The 23,844-nt window shown below is 39.6% G+C and overlaps 1 protein-coding gene and 1 pseudogene across 2 annotated transcripts in view; one reads left to right on the top strand and one right to left on the bottom strand.

The window, feature by feature from the left end:
* The first annotated feature begins 14,029 nt into the window (after positions 1 to 14,029).
* On the top strand, positions 14,030 to 17,317 carry LOC139701721 (uncharacterized protein C2orf78-like; annotated as a pseudogene).
* A 2,854-nt stretch (positions 17,318 to 20,171) lies between these two features.
* LOC139701810 (uncharacterized) overlaps positions 20,172 to 23,844 on the bottom strand; it is a 32,751-nt gene continuing 29,078 nt past the window's right edge. For both annotated transcript variants that reach the window (XM_071601734.1, XM_071601733.1), the window contains one exon: positions 20,172 to 23,754. In XM_071601734.1, coding sequence (XP_071457835.1) covers positions 23,698 to 23,754 — 57 coding nt within the window. In that variant the 3' untranslated portion in view covers positions 20,172 to 23,697. The remainder of the gene's footprint in view (positions 23,755 to 23,844) is intronic.

Here is a 23,844-nt window from a genome sequence, read left to right on the forward strand (position 1 = left end):
AAAAAAGAACACACAACCTGGGTTAGTTTACGATAATAAGCCATCACCTAAGGGACAGATAAGATAGTAGAGACCCCAATTAATAAAAAGGGGTAAATGACTGTAAGGTTATAGATATAAAAGTTAAAGCCCAATATTCTTAATTTAAGACTGATGAGACAGACTTGCTAGATTTAAGATCAAGACTTAAAAATTAAAGTTAAATTAAAAGAACCAACAACCAATATTTGGCTCTTGTCCTCTGAGTCAGTCTAAACCCAAGAAAAAGGAAACTTCTCTAAAGAGCTTTGCAACTCTGGGCCACATAACCTCGCAATCAGGGAGATAATGAGAACACTAAAGAACAGAAAGACAATTGACGCAATTGCTATGGAGAGGAGGGTTATTGGAGAAGGGAGACATCCCTAATGCTTCCAAGGGAAGCCACATGGACAGCAAGACCTGGACCCATCCTAGCGCAAATGGCACTAGCACAATTAAGAAACTGCTCTCAAGTTCCCCCAAGAGAGACTCCCATGGAAACTCAGCTGACTCTTAACAATAACTAGACACAACAGTCAGTTTGAACTTGCTTCATCTTAAACACCTAACAAAAACAGTCCAAACCAAAACATAGCCATTCCTAGGCATTTAAAAGATAAATAATAATAGTTAAATATAACTTAAGATATACACTTATGTTAGCCCCCCCAAAATAAGTAAGACTGGAGGATACAAAGAGAGATTCTTAGGCAGGAATGCCTGATAACTATCAAAACAAACTATCAAGAGGAACTGCCAGAATGAGAAGTTTTTAGTTAATTTAAGGCCATCAGATATTCCTAACCTATACAGGTAGGCTTGATGTTTGCTAGTATGATTATCCAGCCCTAAGTAACAGAAATAAAGGGTTCTCTACTAGACATGAAGGTTGTACCAGTAAAAATTTTACAAGATCAGATGACACTGAGTAGCATAACTACATCTCATGGGGATGGACATCTGCAACATTAAAAGTTAAATGTTGTGTTTACATTCCTGATAACTCTAAAGATGTTGAATATTTACATTCCAATATAAAGGCCTTGTCTACTCTGGCCTTATCATGGGGACACCTTCTCAAGGCTTCAAACCTCCTAGTGAGAAATATTAACTTCTGTTGTCTTCATATTCATTGACATGTTCCAGAGACTGCAATATTTGTTCAGTACTCATGTTTTTGGTTTCTCCTTCATAGAACCACCCATTCCCAGAAGACTTTACAACTTGTTCTTCCGCAACCAGACTTCAACTCCAAAGCTGTTTGCCCCATCTCACATCACGCCCCCTCTTAGCTCCGAAGAAGCCACAACAGTTGTCGCTCCTTTTTCTTACAAAAGTGAAGCCAGAAATAGACAGTCACTATAGATAGGTAAATCCAATCATGTTGGATCAGGGAGGCCAGTTTTGGGTGAGTCTGGGAAGTTGGGGACTGTCACTTAAGGGATTAAAATTCCTTCAGAGCTCTTCCTCTACCCTATCAAAGATTTGAAAGAGACATATAAAAGAGAAGGGGGGAATGATGAACCCAACCTAATTTCATCTTAAGATTGGGAGCCATCAGATCACAAAGTCATGAAAAGTTAATTTCTGTTTTACTATAAATTACTATGATTTCTAACCTTCTTTGGATTTTCTGTCCATGCCTTGACATCACCCATGTCTGGCTTTCCGTTTCCAGATAACAACCCTCTCTAAAACCTTAGTGGCTCCTCATAATTCCTGGCTCCCCCCGATCAGATAACAACCTATTATGAAACCTCAGTGGTGCCTCATAAATTCTGAGGTTGGGATTTGAATTTATTCCCTACATTGAAATGTTAAGCCATGTACATCATCAACCTACTATATGCCTTTGTATTTTGCTCGTCAAAATCCTGTTATCTGTAAGTTCTCAAGACATCACCATTTGCAACTTTTTATGCTAAAACTGTTGCTAGAGAGATGGGGTCTAGTCTGGGGTTTAGGGACACACAGTCCTGGACAACTCCTATGTACACTTTAATTTGATTCATAATTGGAGTCAGTGGTCTTTTCTTTCCATTGTACTCTTTTCTTTCCATTGCAGTCTTTTCTTTCCATTATGGTTTAACAGGGCATGGTGGCACTACTGTGTAATCCCAGCAGCTTTGGAGGCTGAGGCAGGAGGATCCCGAGTTCAAAGCAAACATCAGAAACAGCAAGATACTAAGCCACTCATGAGACCCTGTCTATAAATAATATATAGTTTTTTTGGCACAGCTACGGTCGCGGACGAGCGCGGCGCCCCTGAGCGTGGCCCCGGGGAAGAGGCGACGGCGGCAGGGTTTAATTTCTAGAAATCTGGACTGGAAACAGAAGCAGCAGTTTGTATAATCCCAAGAACTTGCTTATGCCAGGAAGCTGTAAGGGCAACATGAATATCATTGAGGAGATCTAACATGGCAGCGGGCGGGGAGAGATCAAGTCTCTGACCTCTTCAACTGCGCGGGCATAGGGAGCTGTAAACTGTATAAATGCTGTTTGCCCAGGATCACTAGGCAATGCTGAGCTGACGTGGATCTGGGGTGTACCGTCTGAGCCCCTCAGAACACACACACCGAGCCCGGATCGGCTGCATCCAAGCTCTGGGTCGCCTGCTTCTCGTGACTCAGCACTAACAATCCCGCTGAAATAACTGGTTGGCCCTTAGGAACTTTCAGAGGTAAAAAACAACCGAGCCTTCATAGGCAGTGGCCACAGGATTGAAACGGGGATTGGGAGAGACAGTCAGGACCCACCCGTTGCACTGGTCACCCGGCAAAGGTAACGAACGGTCACCATTTACATGTGATACCACCTTGGCAGAGAACTGACGTCACGGGCGGAGGAGATAACTGCATTGAAACCAGCGCAACAGGGCTCCCAGGAGCAGCAGACATGGCGTGTAGCCAGTATTGTGGTGAGCGTCACAGGTGAGCGCGGCCCGGCTTGAGGAAACACAAGAGAAGGCCCTAGGCACTCAGGATTGGAGACCCTCCCAGTCTGTGACAAAGAGCTGCTACACAGTGATTGGTTCCCACTTAGTGAGAGGAGAAGCTTGACCCAGTGGGCACAGCTCCACCTACTGGAAGAGAAATTAATCGAACTCTATGACTGCATTTATTATTATTATTATTATCATTTTTTTTCTTTTTCTTTTTTTTCTTTCATTTTCAATTTTTTATTGTTGTTGTTCTTTAACTTTTTTTAATGCTTCTAATTTTTTTTAATTTTTTTTATCATTAATATAATTTTTTTAATTTTAATTTTCATTATTTTTATTATCATTATTATTTTTGTAAAAAAAAAATTTTTTCTTTTCTTTCTTTATTTTCTAACTTTTTTGTGTGTGTTTTGTTTTTGTTTCTTTTGTCTTTTCATTTCTTTTCAATTTTCTTATTCCCCCTTCCTTGAATTCTACCTGCCTACTCTCATTCTCTTTAGTGACTTCTTCCCTTCCCTTCTAATATCTTTCCTCCCAAGCATCAAATAAATTTATAAGAGTAAACAGTAACTCAGCAGTCAAGCAGAACAAGAAGTAACATGAGCAGCATAAAAAAGCAAGGAAGAAAAGGGGTACAAACAATGGAGGACAGCCTAAATATTCAGGAGGACCTAGAGTCAGCAGAAAAATGGTCATATAAAGAACTCAAGGAACACCTTAGACAGATGGAATGGAACCTTAAAGAGGATACGAGACAGCAAATCCAAACAGTGAAAGAACACTTTGAAAATCAATTACATAAACAGATAAAAGAAGAAGTTAAGCATCTTTATCAGGAGATAGAGAGTATAAAAAAAAAATCAAACAATAATTCTAGAAATGAAGGAAACGATAAACCAAATTAAAAACTCAATTGAGAGTATCACTAACAGAGTGGAGCAAGTAGAAGCCAGAACGTCAGATAATGAAGACAAAATATATCATCTTGAAAAGAGCCTAGCCAACTCAGAAAGGCTGGTTAAAAATCATGAGAGAAACATCCAAGAGATATGGGATAACATAAAAACACCAAACCTACGAGTCATCGGGATAGAAGAAGGTACAGAGATTCAAACCAAGGGAATGAGTAGCCTGCTGAATGAAATAATTACAGAAAACTTTCCAGAAATAAAAAAGGGAACGGATATACAAATTTTAGATGCATACAGGACACCGAGCACACAAAATCACAGTAGACCAACGCCAAGACACATTGTTATGAAGATATCCAATATACAGAACAAAGAGAAAATAAAGAATCTGCAGCCAGAAAACCAGCATTGCAAAGCATCTTGAGCAAAACACTACACGAGGAAGAAATGAAAAACAATAACCAAAACCATCAGTGGGAAGTGCCTCTATAAAAACAGAGGGCGGGGGGAACGCTAACCATGGAGAAACAAACTAAATTCAATTAAAAAAAAAAGAAGATAAATAATAAAACATGGCTGGAAGTACAAACCATATATCAATAGTAACTCTAAACGTTAATGGCTTAAACTCTCCAATAAAGCGACATAGGCTGGTAACATGGGTTAAAAAAACAAATCCAACAATATGCTGCCTCCAGGAGACACATCTGATTGCAAAAGACATACACAGGCTGAAGGTGAAAGGCTGGGAAAAAATATACCACGCACACGGTCCTCGTAAGCAAGCAAGGGTGGCCATCCTCATATCGAATAAAATCGACTTCAAGACTAAGTTAATCAAAAGGGATAAGGAAGGACATTATATACTGTTAAAAGGAACCATTCACCAACAAGACATAACAATTATCAATATTTATGCACCAAATAATGGTGCTGCGACGTTCATAAAACAAATTCTCCTCAAGTTCATGAATCAAATAGACCACAACACAATAATTATGGGTGACTTCAACACACCTCTCTCACCATTTGACAGATCCTCCAAACAAAAGTTGAATAAAGAAACTATAGAACTCAATATCACAATCAACAACCGAGACTTAACTGACATATATAGAATATATCAACCATCATCAAGTGGATATACTTTTTTCTCAGCAGCACATGGATCCTTCTCAAAAATAGACCATATATTATGCCATAGGGCAACCCTCAGTAAATATACAGGGGTGGAGATAATCCCATGCATTTTATCTGATCATAATGGAATGAAACTGGAAATCAATGATAAAAGAAGGAAGGAAAAATCCTACATCACATGGAAAATGAACAATATGTTACTGAATGATCAATGGGTTACAGAAGACATAAAGGAGGAAATCAAAAAATTCTTAGAGATAAATGAAAATACAGACACAACATATCGGAATCTATGGGAAACAATGAAAGCAGTTTTAAGAGGGAAATTCATCGCCTGGAGGTCATTCCTCAAAAAAAGGAAAAACCAACAAATAAATGAGCTCACACTTCATCTCAAAGCCCTAGAAAAGGAAGAGCAAAACAACAGCAAATGTAGCAGAAGGCAAGAAATAATTAAAATCAGAGCGGAAATCAACGAAATTGAAAAGAAACTATTGAAAAAATTAACAAAACTAAGAGTTGGTTCTTTGAAAAAATAAATAAGATCAACAGACCCTTAGCCATGCTAACGAAGAGAAGAAGAGAGAGAACTCAAATTACTAACATACGGGATGAAAAAGGCAGTATCACAACAGACACTACAGAAATACAGAAGACAATTAGAAATTATTTTGAAAACCTATATTCGAATAAAATAGAAGATAGTGAAGACATCGATAAATTCCTTAAGTCATATGATTTGCCCAGACTGAGTCAGGAGGATACTCACAACTTAAACAGACCAATATCAATAGATGAAATAGAAGAAGCAATCAAAAGACTTCCAACCAAGAAAAGCCCAGGACCGGATGGGTATACAGCGGAGTTTTACAAAACCTTTAAGGAAGAATTAATACCAATACTTTTCAAGCTATTTCAGGAAATAGAAAAAGAGGGAGCTCTGCCAAATTCATTCTATGAGGCCAACATCACCCTGATTCCGAAACCAGACAAAGACACCTCAAAGAAAGAAAACTACAGACCAATATCTATGATGAACCTAGATGCAAAAATCCTCAATAAAATTCTGGCGAATCAGATACAAAAACATATCAAAAAAATTGTGCACCATGATCAAGTAGGATTCATCCCTGGGATGCAAGGATGGTTCAATATACGGAAATCAATAAATGTTATTCACCACATCAATAGACTTAAAGATAAGAACCATATGATCATCTCAATAGACACAGAAAAAGCATTCGACAAAGTACAGCATCCCTTTATGTTCAAAACATTAGAAAAACTAGGAATAACAGGAACTTACCTCGACATAGTAAAAGCTATCTATGCTAAGCCTCAGGCTAGCATCATTCTCAATGGAGAAAAATTGAAGGCATTCCCCCTAAAATCTGGAACAAGACAGGGATGCCCTCTATCACCACTTCTATTCAATATAGTTCTCGAAACACTGGCCAGAGCAATTAGACAGACGAAAGAAATTAAAGGCATAAAAATAGGAAAGGAAGAACTTAAATTATCACTATTTGCAGATGACATGATTCTATACCTAGAAGACCCAAAAGGGTCTACAAAAAAACTACTAGAACTAATAAATGAATTCAGCAAAGTGGCAGGATATAAAATCAACACGCATAAATCAAAAGCATTTCTGTATATCAGCGACAAAACTTCTGAAACGGAAATGAGGAAAAACACTCCATTCACAATATCCTCAAAAAAAATAAAATACTTGGGAATCAACCTAACAAAAGAGGTGAAGGACTTATACAATGAAAACTACAAAACCCTAAAAAGAGAAGTAGAAGAAGATCTTAGAAGATGGAAAAATATACCCAGTTCATGGATAGGCAGAACTAACATCATCAAAATGGCGATATTACCAAAAGTTCTCTATAGGTTTAATGCAATGCCAATCAAAATCCCAATGGCATTTCTTGTAGAAATAGACAAAGCAATCATGAAATTCATATGGAAAAATAAAAGACCAAGAATAGCAAAAGCAATTCTAAGCAGGAAGTGTGAATCAGGTGGTATAGCGATACCGGATTTAAAACTATATTACAGAGCAACAGTAACAAAAACAGCATGGTACTGGTACCAAAACAGGCGGGTGGACCAATGGTACAGAATAGTCGACACAGAGACTAATCCACAAAGCTACAGCTATCTTATATTTGATAAAGGAGCTAAAAGCATGCAATGGAGGAAGGATAGCATCTTCAACAAATGGTGTTGGGAAAACTGGAAATCCATATGCAACAAAATGAAACTGAATCCCCTCCTCTCGCCATGCACAAAAGTTAACTCAAAGTGGATCAAGGAGCTAGATATCAAATCAGAGACTCTACGTCTGATAGAAGAAAAAGTTGGCTCCGATCTACATATTGTGGGGTCGGGCTCCAAATTCCTCAAAAGGACACCCATAGCACAAAAGTTAATAACAAGAATCAACAAATGGGACCTACTTAAACTGAAAAGTTTTTTCTCAGCAAGAGAAACAATAAGAGAGGTAAATAGGGAGCCTACATCATGGGAACAAATTTTTACTCCTCACACTTCAGATAGAGCCCTAATATCCAGAGTATACAAAGAACTCAAAAAATTAAACAATAAGAAAACAAATAACCCAATCAACAAATGGGCCAAGGACCTGAACAGACACTTCTCAGAGGAGGACATACAATCAATCAACAAGTACATGAAAAAATGCTCACCATCACTAGCAGTCAGAGAAATGCAAATCAAAACCACCCTAAGATACCATCTCACTCCAGTAAGATTGGCAGCCATTATGAAGTCAAACAACAACAAGTGCTGGAGAGGATGTGGGGAAAAGGGTACACTTGTACATTGCTGGTGGGACTGCAAACTGGTGTGGCCAATTTGGAAAGCAGTATGGAGATTCCTGGGAAAGCTGGGAATGGAACCACCATTTGACCCAGCTATTGCCCTTCTCGGACTATTCCCTGAAGACCTTAAAAGAGCGTACTACAGGGATACTGCTACATCGATGTTCATAGCAGCACAATTCAGAATCGCTAGACTGTGGAACCAACCCAGATGCCCTTCAATAGATGAATGGATTAAAAAAATGTGGCATTTATACACAACGGAGTATTATACAGCACTAAAACATGACAAAATCATGGAATTTGCAGGGAAATGGATGGCACTAGAGCAGATTATGCTTAGTGAAGCTAGCCAATCCCTAAAAAACAAATACCAAATGTCTTCTTTGATATAATGAGAGCAACTAAGAACAAAGCAGGGAGGAAGAGCAGGAAGAAAAGATTAACATTAAACAGATACATGAGGTGGGAGGGAAAGGGAGAGAAAAGGGAAATTGCATGGTAATGGAGGGAGATCCTCATTGTTATACAAAATTACATATAAGAGGTTGTGAGGGGAATGGGAAAATAAACAAGGAGAGAAATGAATTACAGTAGATGGGGTAGAGAGAGAAGATGGGAGGGGAGGGGAGGGGAGATAGTAGAGGATAGGAAAGGTAGCAGAATACAACAATTACTAATAGGGCATTATGTAAAAATGTAGATGTGTAACCGACGTGATTCTGCAATCTGTATTTGGGGTAAAATTGGGAGTTCAAAACCCACCTGAATCAAATGTATGAAATATGATATGTCAAGAGCTTTGTAATGTTTTGAACAACCAATAAAAATAAATAAATAAATAAAATATAAAATAAGGCTGGGAATGTGTCTCAGTGGTGGAGTTCATCCCTGGTACCCTTCCCCACCAAAAAAAAAGCTTACCATCAAGGAAAATGATTAAATCCATAGTTTTACTCCCCAAAACCAGCTGACCAGCTGAATGTGAGTGTGTGTGTGTGTGTGTGTGTGTGTGTGTATTTGGCAACTCAGTCCTGACTTACTTTATAACACTCATAAGAGAAGTCAGTGAAAAAAAACACTCTCCACAAATTCAAAACCAAAGGAGTTTTTTAGGTGAAGTTGGGCTGAACAGACACACCTCTTACTTGGGTGCACAGCATAACTCACCACAAGAATTTTTCCAAATGCCCTTCTTTACTTTTCTCCAAAAATCCATCATGTTAAGTTAATTCACAAAAGTTAACCATAAACAATCATCAATGGAAAAACATGCAATATGTCTAACAATGCTGGATTTCTTTAAAATATGACCCAAAACAGTGAGCTGAAAACCCAGAGCCTAAAAGAGCCATCTATACACTATGAACACATTAATGGGTGACAAAAATCAGATCATATGACATAAAACAAAATAAGACTTAAGATCTTTATCTTATAGAATTCATGACAGATTCTGGACTTGCTACCTAGCTAATATAAAATAAGCAAATATATATATGATAATTATATTTATAAATTTATATTCATATATATATGGGGAAGGTGCACAAGCTAGGTTCAGTGGAACATGGATGTAATCCCAGAAACTCAAAGGCTGAGGATGGAGGATCTCAAGTTCAAGACCAACCTCAGCAACTTAGAAAGGCCCTAAGCAATATACTGAGACCCTGTCTCAAAAGAAAAAAAGGGATGGGGATGTGATGTAATGGGAAAGTTTCCCTGGTTTAAATTCCCAGAAAATGCACCTCCCCTCAAAATTTAATTGCCCCTTTTATTAACACAAATGAGACCTAAATGTGAATTGTTTCTGAAAAAAATAAAAATTTTTTAAAAATACATGTTAACCATTCTTTATGTACCCTCTCTTTATGTTTTCCTAATGTTCTAACTATTCTCCTGGTCTTCCAAGCATGCAAGACAAAGAATGTGAGAAGCCCAAGATTCTATAGTGGCTGTTTGCATGGGGGAGGAAGTCACAGTAACAGCCACACTGGATCTACTTAAAGAAGAAGAGAGAAAGGATCCTCAGTGCCTCTCACATATGAAAGAGGCTGATGGCAGGATGTCTACATGATCAAAGGAGCTGTCTGCAGCAAATTATAAGTTAAAGCAGTACAACAAAATCCAGAAGAGGAAAATTTTACAGTCACCTGGGTCTTCCACCATTCTAGATTATGCTTCTATTATTCAGAGTTCATTTTTGCAAGAATCAGCTCACAGAAAAGAAGACCCCTGCTCCTGAAGTCAAAAGAAAGTAATATTGATGAGTATATGAAGGCAGAATCAAGGTTTTTCCATGAAATAATGTCTACAATGAAGAGGGGTGGGGGAAGGAGAGCAGAAGAGAGTTACCAGTCCCACCTGGCCTAGCTAAGGCCAAAGAAAGTAGGAGTCAAGGAGAAACTAAAGAGAATCTTGGACCACTTCATTCCCCAGAGAATGCACTGAAGGAACTTCACCCTAGGGCTGGGATTGTGGCTCAATGGTAGAACATCAGCCTAGCATCTGTGAGGCAATAGGCTCAACAGATTACACACAAATAAACAAATGAAAGAAAAGTATTCTGTCTTCTAAAACTAAAAAAATAAAACAAAAAAAAAAAAACACAAAATTTTTGACTAACCCCTTTCTTAATCCTTGAAAACTGCAGTAACTTCACAAATCAAATCAAGTTCTATGGTTCCACAATAACGATACTTGCTCAACCTAGATGTCTCTTTCTTCCATCTCCAGGGATATTAACAGTATCTGTTAATATAGAAATGTATACACTATTACCTCTTATACTGTGAAATATAATTTGTAACATATTCACAATATTTTAATGAACATTTAAGAGGAACACTGAGATAATATACCTAACACAAGAGCCTGGGGGAGGGGTGAGCCTGGGGTGAGCCCATTATGTCCCTGTTGCAGGATTCACCTGTCCAGAACTGAGCCATTTAGTTTCTATTATAACTCTCCTGTCACTATCTCCACCCAATCAACTCTCTTGTCATTTTCTCTACCCAATCCCACCTTCTTGTTGGGAATTTGACCGCCATATTGGCTACCTTATACCACTAAACAGCGAGTTTTGTGACATCATTCTCCAACCAAACCTAATGTCACCTGCTAGAATCTTAGGCTTGCCATGCAGTTGTAAACAAATTTGGAGCATGCAAGTGACCAGTGACAAGTAACCAGTCATCAGAGTGGCTGGTGGCCAGTGAACAGTGACCTGTGAAATCCATACTGGGAAACAGCCTCAGCTACCTCAGCATGGACATGTTCTCAAGAAAAACGAGGTTGGTTGGGATGGAATGTGGAAGAGAACCAAAGATTTTAAATCAACAGACAGCACAGAGTGATCTGCAAAAAATGAGGCTGGTTTAGAGAATGTTTAGAATAACCAACTTGCAAGGAAACTAAGACTTGAATTAGGGCATTACTGGGATAAGCACTTTATCAGAAAAGTCACACTTGGCTGTTAGTTTTTCTATGACCTCTTTGAACACAGATGATGTTGACAGTTTGAAATGAACATTTTAAAAGTATGTTTTAGAAATGATTCTTTCTATAAATATGTAATGAAAGTGATTATAGACAGGGCTGGGGCAACAGAAAACTCCATGTCCTATTTTACTTTGATTTTTGAACTACATGGATTTTGAAAAACTGATGTACCCTAACCTGTATCAGAAGGACAAATTCCTTTGTGTGACAGGTAGTTTTGGAGCAGAACCTATTTTTCATCTTTCCAAGAGTTTTCTTTCTAAAATAGAATATATACAAAGAGTCATTAATGATTTTTAAGCCTAAGAACCAAAAGAGAGACCTATGGAAGAATAAAAAGTCAATTCCACAGCTCTAATTTCCACATTTATCTAATTTTGTGAAGTCTTTTTGGTTTTTCTGTATATCAAAGAATTATTGTAGGCTGGGGGAGTAGGTCCGTGGTGAGGGTCATGCTTAACATCCTAGAGTCCTGGTTCCACTTCCCAGCACCAGTAACCATCAAAAAAATTAAACTTAAATTTATTATTATATTCTATTGGTGGTGGTTTTTTCAGACTTTAGAGATAACATTTTCTTGTTAAAAATAATTATAAAGTAGAATTTCAGGACAAATACAAATTACATGATCATTTTGAATCATTTTCTTTGCCTCTTTATAACTGAAATGTTTATCAGAAAAAAATTATATTAATTGAAATATCTACCTACTGGCATTCATATCTTTTACTTTTTAGGGGTAATAGAGGAAGATAAAAAAGAACAGTTGATAAAATTACTTTACACTTCTTGTTTTGTTCTCTATTTTGTAAAAAATTCACTTTTTTCCTTTGTTCTTTCCTTCCTTTTCTTCTTTCCTTTGTTTCTTCTTCTTTCCAGTCCTGGGTAATGAATGCAGGGATTGAAACGCAGGGTCTCATACTAACGAGGCACGCTACCACAATATATATCCCCATCACATTTTGTTGAGCTTCTGAGACAGGATCTTGCTAAATTACCCATGGTGGTTTTGAATTCCTGGGCTCCAACAATCCCACAGCTTCAGCCCTTGAATGCTGGGACTACAGGCCCACCCCACCATTCATAGTGGAGTTTTGCTTTTGCATGTGGTGGGAAAGAAGTTGCTTTGGATTTTGCTTTTCTGCAGTTCTAGGGAATGAACCTAGGGTCATTTTAACACTGAGCTACATCCCCTGCACCCCTTCCGTTTTTATGGACACAATATCTTTATTCATTTTTGGATGGTGCTGTAGATCAAACCCAGTGCCTCGCCTCACATGTGTAAGACAAGTTCTCTACCATGGAGCTGCAGCCCCAGCACTTTTAAAATTTTATTTTGATAGTGTCTCACTAAATAGCCAAGACCATCCTCAAACTTGCAATCCTCCTGCCTCAGGCTCCTGAGTAGCTGAGGTTACAAGGTGTGTAATACTGCAGCTGGTTTCATACTGCTTTTTATTGAAATATGCTTTTTATTGAACTACACTGTGGCTCCCTATGTGTTCACTTTTCTTAATTTTGCTGCTTAAAGAGAAACAGGAGTTTCTCTGTCTATATGTACTTCATAGAAATTCATTGAAAACCACTTTCAATGGTGGGCAGTGTTTTGGTTAACAGCATTCAGGAAAATAAACTAGAAACATTCACTTTCCTAATACTGTATGCATGATAATAGATCATTGTTTATTAGAAAATTTGCTATGCTTTGATGTTTGCTACATATCTAAAATTTCACTAGTACCTATGTATTCTTTGTAGTTCTGTGCTGTTTTTCACTTTTTGCCTTTCTATCTTTCCATAACTTACTATGTATTCCCCCATACGAACCTTAACTAATATATCACTTTGGTTCACAGATGAATTATCACTGCTAGTATTATTGTAACCACTTTCCAGATTAGACACCTGAAACTCAGAAAGTTTAAATAATTTTTTCATCCAGGAAGCATTTCTTGATAAATTTACTCTCAGGTATTCATTTTGATGTAGAATTGGAAGCCAGGCTCAAAGAGGATAAAGAAAGACCCATTAAATGTACCATCTGGATAGTAAAACTGAACTCTAGAAAATGGTATGTGATTTGCACAAGCAAACTGAGACACTAAAAATAGCAGTGGTGATACCAGAACTGTTTTATCTGAACAGGGAAAATAAAATTCTTTTCTCCTGACTTGTGTTTTTTGTCTAGAGCACAGAGTCCCAGCAAGGGAGGAATTTTCTATGACCCCCTTACTGATATTGAACAAGTCAATCTTATTTCTCTGACCCTATTTCGTCACTTACAAACTGTTAGTGTTAACTGTTCTCAAAATTTTAAAATGCTTCAGTTCTAGGGTATATTCATAAGTCAATACTATTGTCCACTCAAAGGAAAGATAGGGGAGAGAGAAGGATGCTGTTAGTGAACAAATGAGAGAAGCAAACCACTTGGGTCTATGGTGCCCAATTGGACAGAAAAGAAAGTTGATCAGAAGAGTACCAAACTGCTCCAACACTTGCAGCCAACCTAAATGGTTTCATTTGGGATATCTCAATGATTTCTAATATTGGAATCATTCTGACTGCCACAACCTCAGGATGATATTCATCCTCAAATATCGTAAGAATCTGCCTGTCTCATCAATATTTTCAACTCCCTCTTGCTTCCTACATAAAATTTCCAAAATTTTTCTTTACATGGAACTGCACATTCTCTGCAGTTCTCTCTTCCTCTGGCAACCAATGCAGCTTCCCTTACAGGAAGTGTCTGCAACTTCTCCAGAGCATCTGCTCCAGCTGCCACTTCAGTATGGTTACTGCCCTCAACCTGTGGCACCTCCTTCCAGCCACTCATGGGCAGTGCCTACCTTTATAAACATTCTAGCACAGACATGGTGTCGGGGTTACTGGCCAGAACCAGATGCCCATGGCATCAGCCTCCTATCCAATATCTCTGAGTGGTATATCCCAGGAAGTGCTGAAAAGAGCTCATCTGCACTTGGGGATTTAAATCTGACTCTCACTGAACAGGACACAGCAGGTTCTTCCACTTCTATGACAGTCCAATATGACAAAACTTCCAATACCTATGTCATGGTCTCTGTGTATACATCACAGTCTACCAAGGTTGTCCAGGTGACACCATCGCAGATTCCAAGTCAGGGACATAGCCTTGAACCTCCCTACGAAGAAGGAAGCCAGGTCTACTATTATGATCAAAACACTCTGGGGAATCTGCTCTCTGGAGAACATGGACCCTGCCTGCAATCCTACAGCTCTGTGCCATATGCAGGAAATTGTGCCACTGCCCCTCAATCAGAAATGGTGACAGTGCTGAAGAAGGTTCAGCCCACAAATGTCTACTATGGGATCTACTACTCTCGGTCTGCTCAACCTATCATAGAAACAAATTTTCAAGGGAGTACAAACACCAGGAAGGGGAAGAAATAAGTACAGCATTTGAAATGAGGGTCCAGTTTCCAGCTGGTCGCTGAGGGGCCAGAGATCATTAGTTCATGAGCAAGAGTTCCACCCTCTCGTAGTTCATGGTGTTAAGTGTTCTCACACTCTGCGGAGAGGGGTGAGATTTGAGAGGCCCCTATATGAGCAGGAGAGACTCCATGAAACAGTTTTTATGTATTTCCCACAGAGTAGGCAAGTGCTCTACCTTTGAGCCATGGTACCAATATGATGTGCCAGCCCAAAAGTAGGACATCAAGTGATCACCTGTAACCAACAGGCACCTCCTAACAGAAGCCTGTCCATGGTCCTTAAAAACTGCTACTAGAAATGCCTTCTCCACAGTTGGAAGGTTCCCTAATTAGAGTGTTTCTGCATAGAAGGAGCATCCAACTTACAATCTTTCTTCATTCCTTCCTTTGCAGAGATGGAAATTTTCCTAGGGATGGAGGTTTCCTTGGGATTGCAACTTCCCAGACATTTTGTCTGCTACAACCTCCAGAATTCCCCAAATCCTACAGTAACAGAAAAAGCCAAATACTTGAGAGGAACTCACAAACTAAACATGGAAACATTTCAGAAATAACTCCAGTCCAGAGTTCTACTACTTTCTGGGCATTGCCTCCAACTCAAAGCCAGGAACAAACAGAGAGTAAGAAACTAAATGAGATTAAAACCATGCTTTCAAAGCCTCTGGATGCCTACCAGTTTACCACGAAAAACCAAGATCCTCCACTATTCCCTTTAGACATCCCTGAAATCCACCAGCTGCTGGCCTCCATTGGTCTTCTGGACCAAGGGGAGAAGCCACATTCTGAAAATATCCATCTGGGAAACAACAGCCTGAGTCTTGAAGACCAAGGTACACTTGAAAATGGGATTGAATCTAGCAGTGGTTTCACAGACCTCACTGCCCTGGTAGAGGATATTCACCATCCTGAGCTTTTCAGTTCCTTGAAAGACTTTGACCAACCTGAAAGTCCCACAATAACAAAATACAATGGCACCAGAGCCATCATGGTGAAACAGGGGCAGGAAAACTCAAGTGTCATAAAGGGTCCTAGTGCTCCAGCGAGGAACAACAAACATAAAGCTTCAGAGTGTCCTGATGGAACTCCTCAGGCCAAAACGTAACCAGAAACCTAGAGTGTGCATTAGAAGAAGTTGCTCACAGGAATGCAGACAGTAGTAGGGCCCATGTGCACATAGCCAAGCACTCTAACAGCAAACCTCAGAAAGCTGCATCCAGCAGGAATGGCAAGGCTAAGGGCCATGGGCAGGACAAGACCAAGAAGACCAGAGAAAACCACTCCAGGAAAAACCAGGAGAATAAGCAACCAGGCAAATAAGTCAAAGCAGAATAGAAGCCAACCATGCCCAAGATGAAGCAGAAGAGAAACCAACCTGAGCTTTGAGAAGAGACCTTTAAAAAGCCTGAGGTGGGGCTGAGTTGTACCTCAGTGGTGGAACGCTCGCTTAGCACATGTGAGGCACTAGGTTCTATCCTCAGCACCACATACAAATAAAATGAAGATATTGTGTCCATCCACAACTAAAAAAATGTTTTAAAAACATGAGGAAAAATGAGTTACTTGGGGGATTATGCTCAATGGGAGCAGATGAGCCTGATTCCTACCTTAGGAGCTCTACTTCCACAAGAATAGCACTTACCCAATAACAGCATCCACCTGCTGGACTCATTCACTGTTACATCCCTAACACCTAGAACCAGCTGTTCAATCAGTATTTATCAAAATGTTGAATTGACTGGATTTTGTCCTGTATTGGCTCCTGCCAGGACCTGACCAATACTCTATGCCCTGTTTGACCAGTATCTCCAATGCCTCCATTTCTTTAGGCATAATCTACTACACTCATATTCTGAAGGGAAAGAATCAACAGAGAAGTAGATGGGGTACTGTTTACCTTAGGTGTGGTCTACTATGTGCTGTGTACAACTGTCTTCCCAAATACTTCTGCAAGGGATCCATGAGTTAAATAGTGAAGCCTTGCATTGGCATACGTGTTAGTGTTAATTGGGGATGGGAGGATGACGTACAATGTGCTTTCAGTCATCTTAAAAGTCAATGACCACACAGTCACTTTAGGAAAACAAAGAGATATATACACAATTATGTTTGGCAGAAAAAAGGCACTGGAGCTGGTACACCTGAGCTGGATCTTTAAGCTATACTTTGACAAATAGGTTACCATAGAACAAGCTTCTAGGGAGCTACCAAATAAATTTTCAGAAAGTGTCCTCAGAGTTAAGCTTTAAAACCAAAACATAAATTTTCAAGGTGGTGACATACAGTCTCCTATGACAGAATGGGTAGCAGGCCTCCTGAACCTTACTGAAAAAAAGGTGAGTACAAATTCAATCATATGCATACCTAGAAGTAGAATATGGCACTCTATTTGCACTTGGGTATATAAACACCTTTTCCTGGTTTCAGGGGCTGGAACTTTATCATGTAGGTGTCTTTGTGAACCCATTGCTTTTGCACTATTAAAGCAGGTCAGTGACCTCCACCCAGAAGACTCTTGCCGTAATTAAGCTTCTCTTTGTGAGATCAGCAGGATGTCTGCAGAGGATATTGAGGTTGGTACTTTCCTCTTTTTTTAAAATGCCAGGTTTGCACACAAAAGGTTTGACAGAGTAGTCTGAAAGCTTCTTAATTAAAAAAAAAAATGATTTTTATGTTTTCTTGGTAAAAACTGTGAAACCTGTGACTGTCTAAAAAGATAGAATGAAACTCCATTGGTATACGAACCTCCTACCGACCCCACTGGACTCCCAGGGGTAGAAAATTCAGGGAATTTCTATCATCTTTGTTCAGAGGAAGAATTCTTAGGCATGAGCCACCTCTGAACCCTGCAATTAATAAATCTGCTTCCTGAAAATTGCTTAGGTGTCTGGCCTCTTCTGTCCTAATTCAACATAACACTTTCAACACATCTTATAGGTATTATTACAGTCTTATATTCTCTTCTAAGCAATAAGTTACTCCCTCAGTAATACCTCAGGCTACAAATCTTGGGTAGAAAATTACACAAGCTGAAAACAACGTCAATGTCCTGGGTTTCAATTCATGATTCGTTTAGGAAGTCGGCTGTTTTACTTGAATCAGCAATGCTCTTTGAACATGAGGTTTATGTGAGTGTAACGGAGGGGATATCTCTTGGGAAACACCTACCCAAAAGCAAAATGATTTTAAAAACAAAGAGTCAGCTTGATCACTGGTTTCTTTTAACTACTGGAGTTCACTTTCTTTCGGATCTATTTTCCTTTAAAAGCTAGGCACTGTAGAGCTCACTAGTCACTGGTCAGATTTTGCAGGAGTTGATTCTAGCCCCACTCACCAGCTTCTCACCCCTGGTCCTAAATCCTTGGGAGTATAATTGACAGATTGGTGAAATGACAGATTGGTGTTAGTGGGCGTGCCTCCAGGCATCATCCTGGAGGAAAGGAGATAAAGGGTCTTGGATGTAGTGGGTAAGAATTTTGAGCATGGGACTCTGAAAGGAGCAGCTGCTGTGTGTCCTCTACACCACCCACTGTGCATGAGGCCATTTAAGGCTCTGGTCTCCTTGGGTTGTCACCTGACCAGCAAGGTCCAGCTCTATCCTGGCTACTTCATATGAAAGACCTACAACCTTAGGTGATTTTGCCCAGGAATGACAGTTTGGGCTTGAGTGCCTTCAAGAAGGGCACTCCAAACAGTTGTGGATGCATCCCTCTATACTGAAAACGCCCCCTCTGCTCATTCCTGCTGCTTCCTTTCACTGCCTCCACAATACATTTTATCAATGAGGCATCTTGGGGACATTTTAGGTTCGCAAGAGGCTTTGTGGGAGACGCAGTGCCTCTGCATCTCTAGCAGTTCCCCAGCTTTTCATGACCATGAGGAGGGTTTAGAGGGAAAGTTCTATGAAGGAAATGTGACTTGAATATTGAGGAAACCACATGAGAGAACTGGCAAAGAGATGACTAACTCTAGGGAAGGGATGGAGTAGAAAACACAGAAACAGTGGCTAGATAAATGAAGCAAAAGGTGCGGATTCCCAGGGGCGCTGTAATCCCAACTAAAGAAAAAAAAATATGTGGAGGAGGAGGTAAGATGGAATTATGGAAAAGACAAGAAAGAGACAGTTGGCTTTGGCTCTGAATTATAAGATGAATTGTATAGCTTGTACAACCCTAGAGAGTGCTGGCTAGGGAATACTACATTTTAATGCATGTCAAATACCCACTTTTCTTTTAAAGATTATGGAAACTAATGAAACTCTCAAGAAAATCTGGAGTCTAACAGCAAGAATAACTGGAAAGATTGTAAAATTACTGGAGTTTAGGACACAGGGAAAGAAAACTTCCAGACTGGGAACCATGCCTCTCCCCCACATTCAAAACTACTTTGTGCCCTTTTGTTATTAAATGAGTGCTTAGTTTTTGAATATAAATAAATTGTTATTTTAAGATCTAAATTCCAAGCTGATATGGTGGTACCTTCCTGAAATCCCAGCCACCCACCCCCGCAACCCACACCCCGGCAAAAGCATTTGATGACTGGGATATGTGGTCATATCAATCAATGGCACAAGAAATATGAATGGGTTTCACTTATAACTAGAACTAAAGATAATGTTTCTCAAACTGGTTTAAAAAAATAAAGTAAAATTCAGCTGGGCCTGGTGCCTGTCATCTCAAAGTCACAGGAGACTCAGGGGAATCACAAGTTTAAGGCCAACCTCAACAACTGAGCAAGGCCCTGAGAAACTTAGTGAGATTCTATCTCAAAAATAAAACATAAAATGGGCTTGGAATGTAGCTCAGTAGTAAAACATGCCTGGGTTCAATCCTTACTGAAAAAAAAAAATTTAAATACCTTGCCATGAAAATGAGGCACAATGTTTTAGACTGAAAGGAATAGTGGTTTAGTGAGCAATAATAATTATGAACACTCATTCCCAGACAAGTTTCCCTAATCAAGTTTGGACACAAATATGAAAAAGTATAGCACAGAAAATGTCAGATACTCGGATTAAATTAAAATAACCACACATAAAGTCACTTAACAATCCTCCTGTAAGTTCACAGAATGTGCTCTTACAGGTACTGGGATAAATGCAAATAGGTAGCTGAGAGGAGAAATGATGGAAGAAATACAAGGTACTGTACCTACTTTTATGATGCTCTAGGCAGAGCAACTTAATGATAGCAAATGACTACTTGAGGGTAGAACTGAACCCACCTTGGCCTATTCTCATTATATTCATTGTACTAACCTAATTGTGCTACAAGGATTGTAGGTTTTTGAGTATGCCAATACTCTCATCATGATTTGAGCTTCCTTGATGCGCTCCACCTTCTTGAAGGAAACAGACTTTATTTGATAAGAACCACAACATATTTTTTTCTTTAAATATTTTCAAGTAGAAGTTCGTGAGGTAAACACACTTTGTACTAGAACGGGCTGGGATGATGTTGGTCTTCTTTCTAATGCCATCTGTTTTCTCTTTTGTGTCTCAGAAATTCTTGGTCCTGACCATCTGACCATGGAGGCTCCTTCCACATGAAGGCCAGGGGAGGGCTCTGTCCCATTTGGGGAGTACCCTGGAGGTGAATGAAAACATTTCACCCCGTTGATACTTCCCCACCTCACCTGGGTCATCCACACACCCTGCAGAATGCACCACAAATGCAAAGCCAACTAAGCCACCAGTGGTAGACAGGTCCATGAACACTTAAGCACTGAGCAAGTCCATTTGCTGTTATCCTCTTCCATGTTTTTGCTGCCAGTGTCATTCTGGGGGATTCATCCCAGGACTGCCTCTGTGATCCCACTTACCAGGCTTTGACAATAGAACCCCCTTGGATAAGGACTGCCATACTCTGTTCTGTTACACTGGCTATCTTGTAAAAGAGGCCTTTGTTGAAAACATGCAATTGAGCTGAAGCAATATCAATTTTCTGAAAAGCTGGTGCTATCTTTAAATGTCAAATACTCAGCTTTTAAGGTTATTCAGAGATTCAAAATGGTCAGGGAATTAGAGACCAGATTGGCTTTTTGTAAAAAAAAAAAAAAAAAAAAATCTTCAAAATTACAGTACAATGGGGCAATTCGATGAATGACTTTTAAAAAAATAAGAAAAAAAAAAGGGGGGGGGGACTACTGAATTGTGCTTGCCCTGAAAGCATTCTTGATTCTTAAACAATTTAGTCAAGAAAAACATTGTGTATAGTGGGTGATAATTAAGTTCAACCACAAAAACTATTGGCCATCTTTCCTCCTGTCATTGATGACTGCAATCAAGAAAATGGGGAAAAATGGTGAGTATATCTTGATTATTAGAGGAATTTGTGGAAGACAGGTACTGACTCTCAAGTAGTCATTTAAAGAAGTCAATTTGCTGAAAATCCATTTAAAAGTACAATGGAAGAAGACAAGGAGGGCTGGGCTCTGAGGCCTGACCTTTTGACCTCCACCCCATTTCCTGGACAAGCTTTGCTCCCATTAGTTGTTCCCTTGTACACATTCTAATTTCAGGGAAATTGAACTCTCATATTCTCAGGGCATTATCTTGCCCAAAGAGGCTTGTTATCATTTGTCTTCTAACTACTCTTTCTGTCTTCCCTACTTTTCTAGAAGGATTTCCAGTTCCTCTCTTCAAGTAGATTGATTCTGTTCTAAAACTCTCAGAGCTCTTTTCATCTGCAACACAACTTAGATCATTTACCCATTCATGGAGTTATCTGCAATAACTATTTTCACTTCCCACAAGGTAGGACCTGAGTCTTGAGTCTCATTCACATTTGTGTTCCCTGTGTAGGCTGAGCACAGTGTCTACTTGTATACATTGACTAAGTGGATTTATTGAATTGAAAGGAAAAGATTCGGCCAAACTTTAATTCATCATGGCTAGATGGCATCATCAGACTGCTGAATGACTGTGCACCTCCTGATCAAACATTGTCATTGTCCAACAGTTCACACGTTGCTGTTGAATGTGCAGAAATTTAATATACTTTCTAACATTTTTTTCTTAATATGAAAATATAGCTGTGAAACTTGCTCCCTAACCTTAGCTTGCTGGCTTTCTCATGGGGTTTCTCCACTGGGCTCACAAACTGAGTCCATTCTTGGTATCCTGAAGCAGTTTATGACCCATTTCTTCATGCCTTTTTAGAGGGACCAGACTGGTTTTTGTTTTTTGAGAGGGGCAGGGTTTGGCATCTAAACTTTCTTCTAAAGACTCAATTTAGAAGTAAATAACTACTGAAGTCATTTTCCATTATCAAGACTACCTTATTGTAGGACTCTTAGAAATTCATACCCTGATATTCTTATGAGTTCAAAGAGAAAAAAATAAATAAAATGTTCAGTTGAATGGGAAGGTTAGTTTTTCATCCTTCTTCTTAGATTCTGACAGAGAATCCCTAAATTTCTTAGAAATGCTCTGGAAAGTAGTAGTTTACACTTGTCTTACCTTGACCAATTAAAGCCTACCCTTTTCTTAAAACATCAAGAGTACTGAACTCAAAAGTCCAAAGGTTCCGATATATCAGATGTGGGTGAGACTCAAGACACAATTCATCCTTCACCAGTTGTGAGCCTGTGAAATGAATAAGTTACATGCTTCCAAAATACAATGGTGGAACAGGTATCGGACGGTCAGTCCCCCATTCCAAAAGGGAGGAACAAATGAAGAATGGAGTGACTGGAGCAGGCATGGTAGCGCATGCCTGTAATCCCACTACTGGGGAGGCTGAGGTGGGAGAATTCCCAAGTTCAAGGCCAGACAAAAAAGAGAAAACATTAAGTCGTAAAGTTGGAGAACAATCTCTTTTGATTCCATGTCCTACATAGGTGCACACTAAGAAAAGGGTTGGATCCCCCAAGGCCTCAGACAGGCCATTGCTATATTTTTGCTGGGCTCACTTCACCCAGCAGCTCTCAGAAGTTAGCAGTTTGCCCTCATCTTGTCCAGACCGGAATTGTTGGCTGATGGCTCTTTGGTTTTAGGGTCTTGAGGGGCTGCCCTACTCCTACAATGCCAAGTCATTGCCCCAAAGGGAAGTCTCTTTGGTGGCTCTGATCCTGTGTCATGCCTCCATCCATGCTCTCAGGCTTTCTGCCACATACTCTAAAATCTAGGCAGAGACAACATGGCTCATATAATTACAGAAGATGAGAAATCTCACAGAAGCCTTTTTCCAAGATGGAGACCCTGCAATGCTGCTCATGTGGCTCAGTCGACATCCAAAACCCTCAGAACCAAGGAAGCTAATGGCATAATTCTCAGTCCAAGTCCAAAGTCCTGAGAATCCAGGAGTCACTTGGTGCCAGTCTTGGAATCCATCCTCTAAAATGAACAGTTTTTATTTCCCAGGGGCAGAAAAAGACGAGTGACTTACCTCTGCCTTTCTTGTGTTTCTATGTGGACCCAAAGCTGACTGCATTGTGCCCACCCATATTGAGGGTAGATATTCCCCACTCATTCTGTACAACCACATATCAATTTCCCTCAGAACACCCCTGAAAGTCTCACCCAGAAGTAATTCTTTACCATGTTCCTATTCCTTAATGCAGTAAAGCTGATACCTAAAATTAACCATCACATCTCCTAATGAGCTCTGGCTATAGGCTGCAGAAGAGACTTTACAACACGTTTTTGATGCCATTAGAGTGAGATGCCCAATGCCCAACTCAATGTCTGAAGTTGCAGGGATTTTAGTGACTTAGTTTGCTCTCCCAGTGCTAGCAGCTGTGAGGTCTGCTTGGAATGATTCAGCCTCATGGTCTCAGACTTTCCCCTTTCCAGTCCAATTTCTACAATCCATTGATTGTGCCATGTGCAGGTGCCCAGGAAGCTGAGTCCACAGTTTCTCCAGTCAGCCAGTGCCAACACTGCTCCGGGAGTAGAAACACGTGGAATTCTCTGTGGAAAACTGGTAAATAAATAAATTAAAAACAATAAACAAACAAACTCACTCTTTCCTGAACTGAGACTGTTTCTTTTTCATTGACCTCCCAGGACT

Source organism: Marmota flaviventris, chromosome 14 (assembly GCF_047511675.1).
Source record: "Marmota flaviventris isolate mMarFla1 chromosome 14, mMarFla1.hap1, whole genome shotgun sequence".
NCBI classification, from domain to species: domain Eukaryota; kingdom Metazoa; phylum Chordata; class Mammalia; order Rodentia; family Sciuridae; genus Marmota; species Marmota flaviventris.